The sequence below is a fragment of the Malurus melanocephalus genome, unplaced genomic scaffold, assembly GCF_030028575.1.
Source record: "Malurus melanocephalus ecotype Western Australia unplaced genomic scaffold, MMel_1.1 scaffold_38, whole genome shotgun sequence".
Classification (NCBI taxonomy): Eukaryota; Metazoa; Chordata; class Aves; order Passeriformes; family Maluridae; genus Malurus; species Malurus melanocephalus.
The window spans coordinates 293,390-303,059 of NW_026623270.1; the positions used below are offsets into that span (position 1 = coordinate 293,390).

The 9,670-nt window shown below is 37.5% G+C and overlaps 1 protein-coding gene across 1 annotated transcript in view; it reads right to left on the reverse strand.

The window, feature by feature from the left end:
- Nucleotides 1-540: 540 nt before the first annotated feature.
- TMEM244 (transmembrane protein 244) overlaps nt 541-9,670 on the reverse strand; it is a 9,658-nt gene continuing 528 nt past the window's right edge. Inside the window, exons 2-6 of the mRNA XM_057364351.1 lie at nt 7,936-8,021; nt 7,328-7,401; nt 4,247-4,372; nt 1,504-1,548; nt 541-635 (exon numbers count right to left, since the gene is read on the reverse strand). Coding sequence (XP_057220334.1) covers nt 541-635; nt 1,504-1,548; nt 4,247-4,372; nt 7,328-7,401; nt 7,936-8,021 — 426 coding nt within the window. The remainder of the gene's footprint in view (nt 636-1,503; nt 1,549-4,246; nt 4,373-7,327; nt 7,402-7,935; nt 8,022-9,670) is intronic.

Genomic DNA, 9,670 nt, shown 5'->3' on the forward strand with positions numbered 1-9,670 from the left:
TCTAAATGAGAGGTCTMAGATGGAATGAGATGCAGGGGCATGCGCTGTTCACTGATTCCTCTTTGCCAGGAGTTTGCCAGTAAAGAATGCTTTAAACCTACTGTGATTTATTTAAAATAGTGTGACTTTAAAGCTTCACAGTGCTCGTGAGAGGTCAGACAGCAACCTAAATTAGTCAGCATTTCATAAAATGCAACAGATAACAGGCACCCTGAAAGCATTTCATTCAAATAAATGTTTTCTGTTTCCTTGTCGAAGTGTAGAAGTGTTTGCAGGAGTGTTGCATCATTGCTCTAATMCTCCTYATGGTTTCTTGGTTTTTAAAAAGAGACAGTGTACCTAATTACTTCATTAATGAAAAATGTAGGTACAAAAGCTGAAAGTGATGACGTTGCCAAAAAACATAATATACAAGAGGTCTGGTAAGCTAAATATTAACCTTACAATTAGACAGTTGCTAACTTCAATTTGTTTTAATTACATTGATTAATGAAACAATACAGTTCATATAGATATAAAGGAAAGTTCCAATATTCCTTTTCAAAAATCATCTAGAATTGGGTAAATGAAGTTGTCTTTGAATAAGTAGTATGCCAAAATCTGTCCTCCACAAATCATTGAAATTACTCCAGACCCTGAAAGAAAAGATATGGCTGTTATGTATTAATTTTTACAGTAGGATCCAAACTTTATTCTAAAACTTAAACCAACATTATTTTATCTTCAATTAAAAAAAAAAAAAGAGCCTTCCTATTTAAACATTTTGCCCAAGGCTTAAACTGCTTACAAAGATATCAACCCCAGCAGCTGCTAACGCAAAACAGTTGTAGGACAGGRAATTTGTCTCTCCCCATCATTTCGGAATTTATTGCAGCAGTTGATCCTTGTTATCCATCATATAAGAGCAGAAGCCAGTCCTTTTTGCTTAACTACTGTTTTTCAAGGTAATCTATTTCTCATGCAAAAATCTATGTTTCTAATTTTTCAGAAGATTAGACATTCAGAAATGTAGGTTTGCCATTCACTTTGTGGAAATGTGATGACTGAAATTTATCTCATCTATCATAGATACTTAATGTTTCTAAAGCTTGCCTCCGAAGGTAGTATGCCAAAATTGTTTTTCTCACTGGTTGTAAAGGGAATCAAGAAAGACTAGTTTGGACAACTGTCTTTTTGACACCTGAATTGGGACAGTTTGATTAGTCAGGACTTAAATCTTYATTTATTTCAAGTCATGTGTCTGCTGTTTTTTTGCAAGACTAATGTAAGGTGAGCACATTCTGGCCTTAAAAGAGGATTTTTAAGGTGAGGTAAATCCTAGTCCACCATTATTTACCTGTGTCATTAAAGGAAATATGAATGAAAAGCCTAAWTTTTTTCTTTAGATGTTGACAATTCTCAAATTAGTGAGGCAGCAGATATTTAATAGAAACAATTCATACTATAAGTACTAATTTTCTACACAGACTTTAGCAACTTAAACTTTRAAGAGTGTAATTATACCTAATGCCAGCCACCAGTGTAACATCAGGGGGAATTCAGACATAACTGCAAGAAGAAAAGTAGAAATGTAAATTTTAAAGCAACTTTAAAACAATAAGAATGGGGACATGTAAGCAATGCACTGTGCTATCAAAGGTCTTCTTAGTTATGTTCCATAGATTATATATTTTACATATACTGAAGTGGCAAATGCTTTAGGTCCTGACCATTTAGACACTTGACCAAGCTTAAATGGGTGGGGAATCCCACTGGAAGGCAATCTAAACCTAATAAAGCTGTGCTAAACAGACCTCTTAGGCACTCTAAAGAAGAAATGCCTTTTTTATTATTTACCACTACAAAGTTTAACCCTACAGGGACACTGTTTTCCTGGTAGAGTGCCTACAYACTGCTGTGATACAAATAAATTAAGCTATCTGACATTTTCTGAGTAATGGGCAATGCCATGTGGGACAGACCCACTGGGGCTGTACACCACAATTCATCCCTCTGGCACGGTGTGTTGGTTTTGCTTGGCCTGGTTTTTGGTAACAGGGGGGCTCCTGTGAGAAGCTGCTGGAAGCTTCCACCATGTTCAGCAGAGCCATTCCCYGATGGCTCTGAAGATGATGGACAKGCYRCTGGCCAAGGCTGGGCCARTTGGAGATGTTGGTTATCCCTCTGTGAGAACAGATTTAAGAAGAAAATCAAAACTAAGAGGCACAMAGTTTTTTTCCCCTAGACAGGGAACGAGGAGGAGGTGAGAACATGTGAGGGAAYAACATGGAGACTCCAAGGTCAGTGGAGAAAGAGGGGAGGAGCTGCTCCAGGTGCTGGAACTGGGATTCCTCTGCAGCCCGTGGTGATGACCACGGTGGAGCAGCCGTGCCCCTGCAGCCCATGGGGTTCACGGGGGATGCAGAGATCCACCCATGGCCCATGGGAGAGGCGCCCATCAGGAGTGGGTGAATGCCTGGAGGGGGCTGTGATCYAGTGGGAGACCCATGGATAGAGGGGTCCTGATTCCAGGCTGGAGMAGCCTGGCCTGGGAGGACTGCACACCATGGATGAGTGACCCACGGCACAGAAGTTTTGGGGCAACTGCTATTCACAGATTGGAACCACTCATGACAAGTTCACAGAGAATTGTCTCCTGTGGGAGGGACCCCACGGCGCAGCAGGGGAAGGGCTCCTCTCCCTGAACAGTGGAAGAAGATCCCAGTGACGAACTGACCGAACCCCCCAGTGCTCTGCGCTGTCAGTGGGAAGGAGGGAGGGATTGGGGGAAGAAAGKGATGCTTTAAGGGTTTATTTTACTCCTCATTATCCTCCTCTGTCTCTGTCAGTAATAAATTCACTTTGTAACTTGAAATTGAGCCTGTTTTGCCCTTGGAGTGTTTCCTCCCCGTTCTTATCTCAACTCACGACTGCTTTGTTGTTTTTCTTCTCCTCTGCCCAGCTGTGTCAGGGGAGAGYGAGTGAGCGGCTGTCGTGGGTGCCTGGCATTTGGCCAGGGTCACTCCTGGTCCAGGCACCTGTCCTGGCCACAGCCAAGCTGATCCCCACTGTGTGACAATGTCCCACTGCAGGGCCATTCTATGACCCCGTATTGCCTCCCAGATCATAAAGGGATCTGGGAAGCACACTGCATATGCTGACAGCTCAGGGTCAGCCAGCAGAGATTGGATTGGCCATCTCAAAAAAAAAAAAAATCTGGGGGTTTTGCACATCAAGATGCATCATCCAGTATAAATGACAGAAGCCAAATCCTTGTATAAGGGTTTGGTAGTTTTTGTAAATTCCTTGATTTAAATACAAAAATTATTAATGAGGAATAACAGTAGTTTRAAATCCAGAAAATCAAATTCAGTAGATGAGAAATTATGCTTAATTTTTWAAGATGAAGTCTCTGTCGGTCTCTGGCTTAATTTGTTATGGGAACTGGGGAATCTCCCATCTTTATAAAGTGCAAAAAGACAAATGGACAAAACAATGGAAAATGGAAGATTAATTACTATACAGTAGGGAGTCCTAATTTKTCAAAAATATTTTTCTTATTCTAAATTCTAGAATAAACTCATTGTGTTAAGAGAAAAGAATCCCCAAAGGGGTTTGGCAAGGATGGAGTTAAAATATATTTCCTAATTAGCCATGAGACGAGAGAGCAGGTTATTAGGTGCTGGCAAAAAGTGATGATGAGTCTCATTTGCAGCAGCTAATTCTTTGCTTTTTCTTTCCTTTAAGGGGAAGAGTTTCTTGGGGGGGAAAGGTTTCAATGGTAACATGCTTCATTTTCCTTATTGAGATTTTGTTCAAATGATCTAACTTATAACCTTTGCAATGACTTTGCTGAAACAAAACTCATTTTTACTCTGAACTTGAGCTAAAGTTTTAATGAGTATTTGTTAAAGTGTCCAGGCATGAACAAGTATTAATGTCTTGGTTTTTAAAAAAMCACACCTCCCAGATGCAGAAATTGTGTTTAGGCTGGATCTGTTTGATATGAAGTGCTAGAATATGAACTAAACCTCTGATTTTTATATAAGAATATAGTGGCTTAAAATTCTGCAACAAATCCAGAATTAATTCTTAAATGGGAGTATTTAAATAGAGGCCTGAACCAAATGGATGGAAAATAGATATATATATATTTATTTAGGTTTCAGAAAAATTAAGATAGTCCAGTAATATGTTAGAAGCATTATAATTGATTTGTCCTTCAACTTGTGATACTATGCAAATATTTAGCAGTAAACCTACTTACCAACTGAGGTTACGATGATATGAATAATAGTAACTGTTACAGCATAATCCCAAACCCATTCTTCCACAACCAGAGCAAACAGCAGACCACAAATGAAGAAAGTTATTTCCAAGGATATCACAAGAACTGTAAATAAAAATAGGATATTTTCACCAAACATAGTTTTGAAAGACTTCTTTTCATATTCAAAGTGATWGCAGTAGGAAATTAAAATACCTGAGATAGTTATGCAAATTTTCTTACAAGATCACTAAGTTTAGTTTTGGGCCCCTCACTACAAGACAGATATTGAGGGGCTGGAGCAKGTCCAGAGAAGGGCAACAGAGCTGGGGAAGGGTCTGGAACACAAGCCATATGAGGAGAGGCTGAGGGAGCTGGGAGTGTTCAGCCTGGAGAAAAGGAGGCTCAGGGAGATCTTCTCTCATTCTACAACTGCCTGAAAGCCAGGCAGGGGTTGGTCTCTACTCCCAAGCACCAAGTAACAGCATGAGCAGAAACAGCCATAAGTTGTACCAGGGGAGGTTTAGATTGGGTATTAGGATTTTTTTCACAGAAAGGATGGTAAAACATTTGGACTGCCTATGAAAATGGTGGAGACTCCATCTCTGGAAGTGTTTAAAAAAGTGTATGGATACCATACTTGAGGACAATTCACCATTAATTGTTTAATGGTGAATGTGAACATGGTGGTGATGTCAGGTTGATGTTTGGACTTGAAATAATCTTAAAGGTCTTTTCCAGCCTAGGTGGTTCTGTGATTCTGTGACTCCATGAAATATTATGCTTATGTTTTCATTACAAAGGGTTTTATTTTTTGCCAAAGGCAGCTGCATGGGTTGTACCCTGATTTGCCTACAGACTTTAAAATGCTATGTATTTTATGTAAAAACATGAAGTAACAGGATTATGACCAGTGATAGGACTATGACCAATTTATATAGCCTAGAGGAGAAATGTAATGAAAATTTTCCTTAGGCATCATCCACACTCTTTGTGTACAATGCCAAATAGATTTGGCAGATATGGACATAGGTAAATTTTTTTTCAACCAAAACAAAAATAATGTAGTAAAGGGGTTATGTTTGGTGAGTACCTGAGTACCTGAATATAGTACCTGTATATAGTACATGAACCAAAATATGTGTATCTACATYTGTGTCTGTATCTCTTTATCTCAGAACAATTTAAAGACAAGACATAAAAGGGGAGATAGAGCAGAGAGCTTACAAGGTGAGCAGAGGCCAAGCCTCCATACAAGCAGGAGCCTGGCTTTTTCACGCTGATAGCTGTGTGGCTGCTTGGGAGAGCAAGGGGCTGAATGGAAAATATGTGATGGCTCTTCTAGCTATGGGTTCACATACAACAGGCCATAAACATGAGTTTGTAATTCACATAATTGTTCATCTAAATGCAATTTGTTCTTCTTTTTAAGTACACAGGCATATAAAAGTAACATTTTTATTGGAATTGCTTATTTTTCTTACTGTTGCAGTAATATAATCTCTGTTATTGCTGTAGTTGACAGTAGAAAGACCATATTTCTTTTTTTTTTCACTGCATTTGTACAGTGAAATTTACTTTGGCAGCCTTTTGCGCCCTTCAATTTTATTTTTTTATTTAGAACGTCTATTACTCCCTACTGTACGATAGATTTTTCAATGAGTAGTTTTAAAAAATGTAAGAAAAATAGGAAAAATATAACTGGAAAAACCTCATGGAGTTMGGAAAGTGGTAAATAACACTTAAAAAAGTAATGTTTCACAATGCTTTATAGCATTTTTTGTTTATTATATTTGATGAAGCTAGAATCCCTTTAAATTTTGCCACTAATTTTGTMATTTAGAAAGTGTGTTTAATGTAGACATTAACAGAAAGGATTCTGGCCACACATGGCCACACTTGGCCACATTCTGGGCCAGAAAGGATACCACACTTGTGAGCTGATTTCCATCTTATTTTGAGGTTTTCTTAAGACAGAATTTTTGCTTTTAACAGGAATGAGTCAAACTCTTGAGAAAACTTATTCTCATTTGCAACATTATTTGGACACCTTCATTCTGACTCTATGCCCTTAGATTTTTAAACAGATGCTCTTATGTTCTGTGTTTCCATGTTATTTCCATGGATGGACAGAATGAAGGATGGAATACTAATTGTTTGTATGACACAGCTGCTGTCTTTGGCATATAAACATGTTACATCAACTAACTCATAAAATTTTGGGGGAGAAAAATAATATTGAGATACAGTTATTACATTTAGGCCCTGAAAAGTAGTTCTAATGGAATGTGCTTTTAATTTTTCTTCTCCTGGTATAACATAAAATGTTCTTTCTTCATCTGAAATCAGTATTGACACTGTACAAACATCCAYGCATGTTTATTACTCTTTTAACCTATGAACTAACCAATATACTTTTGAGCTTTACATATTTTACTGACAGATTATGAGGTTTGCCTTTGTAAATTAGATTACAAATCTGGTAARATTTTACATATGCATGTAATTTTTTAGGAATGGCAGTTTAAGAAAAAGAACATATTTTGAGAGCTTCAGGCAAATTACAGAAATTTGTATTAGGATAAATAAAGATATGTTTAGGGATTGAGCTACCATCAAATCTTGATCTTTTAATGCCCACTGTTTTCAAGCATTACCAAAGCAAAATTGCCATTAGTTGAAWGGCATTTCTCAGATCTGGATCCAGCAATTCATAAGAATTTTGCTGCAGTACAAAAATTAAATTAAACAACTTTGTGGAAGAACTTGATGGAGAATAGGTATTTGTTCTGCAATGAAAATGAAGCATCCTGGAAAAGTGGAACATTTTCTTCTGATGATGCAAGATCAGAAGAAGAACTCAACAAAAGCCTAAAAATCACTTGAATGTTAAGTAGCTGTACAGAAATGAGAAGTGCTGGCAAGATGCATAAACATTTAATTGCAGTGCAGTTAAAATACAAAAATCATTGGTATTACTAAAACAGCTTTAAACTACCTTCCATTGGAAGACAAGTTTACATCCATGTGCAATGTACTTTATTGGGGAAAAAAAAAAAAAAAGAGAAACAGTTCAGTTACCTAAATAATATGGATTAATCCATGAGGGATTTGTCTTAAAATCAAAAGGTGCCAAACCATCCGACATTTTAACACTGTGAAAACAAAATGAATAAATTTAACCAGAGAATTTTAGTAATGTCTTAGTGATTATATGACATAGTATGGATGTTTTTAAACAGCATTTCAAATTGAATACTCTGGGCTTTGCAAGCTCTTCAAATCCCATTCTGAGTTGTGGTTTTGCCCTTGCTCACTTTTATTTAAGATGTTTGGTGCTAGGCATGTTAATCAATAACTTCCTAGGGGGATATAATTTGTCTTTTTCATTGACTATAAAATCTTTATTTTCCATTCTTTCATGTCATCTTTTCCCTTATGTCCATTAATTTACATGGTGCAACTGCAAGGAAGAATATTAGAACCAACATTTCATATTAGTTTTGAGTCTCCATTTTTCAATTTGTGCATTTGAAAAAAGGTACAGATACAACAACTAAACTGCATTTTTAAAATATGTTCACAGAATAACTGGGCCAGGATGTCTCCAGTCTGGATGCTTCCTTTAGACAGGCCTATCTCTACACATGTTATGCCATCATATCAGACTAAAGACAGGGAAATCTTACCTGAATACTGCAAAGCACACGGATAGGACCACATAGTACACGGTGTAGAAAACCACTATGCATATCAACAGGTTCACCAGAACAACCTGCAGAAAGYCATAAGACAGTAAAACCTAAAGCCACCTAAAATCTAACATCAGGCACTGTCAGAAAACAATTCTAGATTTCTGTCAATCATAATGTGAAAAAAATGGTTGTAAAATAAAATACTTAGGCAAAATTTTTGCTCTTGCTGATTGCACAAATGTGCTAAAAGCTCTTAGGTACATTTCAGCTCCTAATGTGTGGCTGTAATGTATGTCTTTGTTTTTATCATATATTCTTGTACACTTACTATATTTATAAAATTTGCAAGTGTTAAAAAGAGAAAGACATTTCTTGAGAGTTATTAAAAAATTAAGAAGGTACAGAGACTCAAAAGGGAGCTGACAACTAGAAATATTTGGGGTTTTTCTTCATTAGGACAACAACCCTAAAGAGGTCAATCTGTTTAGCTCCAAGGGATGATTTGATTATGATGGATAAGTACCTTCACAGGCAGAAAATACCAGGTACTTAAGGGCTCTTTAATCTCTCAGAAAAGGCACAAGAAGTAAACAGCTGCAAGTTCTAGCCAGACAAATTTGAAAGATACAGGAAGGACATTTTGAGTTGTAAAGGTAATTAGCCAATGGAACAAACTGCCTTTGGAAATAAGAGATCCTACTAAGCAGTAACAAATGCCTCTGAGGATGAAACTTCAACTCTAACATTCGTTTCTGGCCTTAGTTCTTTGAGTTATTGTGTGGTAAGTAATGTATTTACAGAAGTGTCCAGCATTGACAGAAATGGGAACATTGTGATCTTTGCAAACTACTTATTTTTATATTGTTAAATGCTGTAAACTGCTAAATATTGAATAGTGCATCTATATCCCACAGGAAAAGAGACTAAAGAGCTTTAGTTTCTAATGCAACAGAAGAGAAACCAATCATGCCTGTACAAACTGGTATTTGTGAGTAAGAAAATATCCAGGGCTGTCTTACTCTTTTCTTTTTCCCCTACATCAAAACAAAGCCAAGCAAAAATTAAGAACTATCAATCTCTTCAGCCACTTGGCTTGTGGGCTAAACACAGCTCCTTTGTACTGTCGTATTATTATTCTAAATGAAAATTGGCCAAATAAGCTGTTTGCTCCCTTCTTTACCACWGCATGCACCATCACCGTGGTAATGGTAATTAACTACAATGTCACATGWGAATTTGTCAGCTGTGCTACCTCTTACTCCCCTGAAAATAACTTCAATCATTGGAAGCTTCATCTTTGTCACATTTTTGGTCGGAATCTCTTTCATTTCATTGCTCTGAGCAGCTGCACTTTTCCTGTAATTCCTTCTCCATTGCCCCTCTCCATGCAACTGCCTCTGTGGAGCCTTATCTGCCCTGGATTTAGAGTGGTACAGTAATAAAAGTGGTGAGACAGGAGTGAAGGGAAAATCACATGGCTGAAGGACAGCTGTGAGATGATGACCTGCTGACCTGTAATTACAGTGGGCAAATTCCTAGCCTGGAAATCAGCAACAAACTTTCATTGGCATCCAAGGCATMGTATTTTTCTCCTTGTACCCAGAATATTCTTAGTGCCTATCTTAGGGCTGTAGAAAGATGTTAGGTAGAACATGCTTTGCTAAGGAAAGGCAGGAAACATGCAAAYGAAAACACTGAAAATTTTCCAGTTGTATCCTCTTCTACCTCA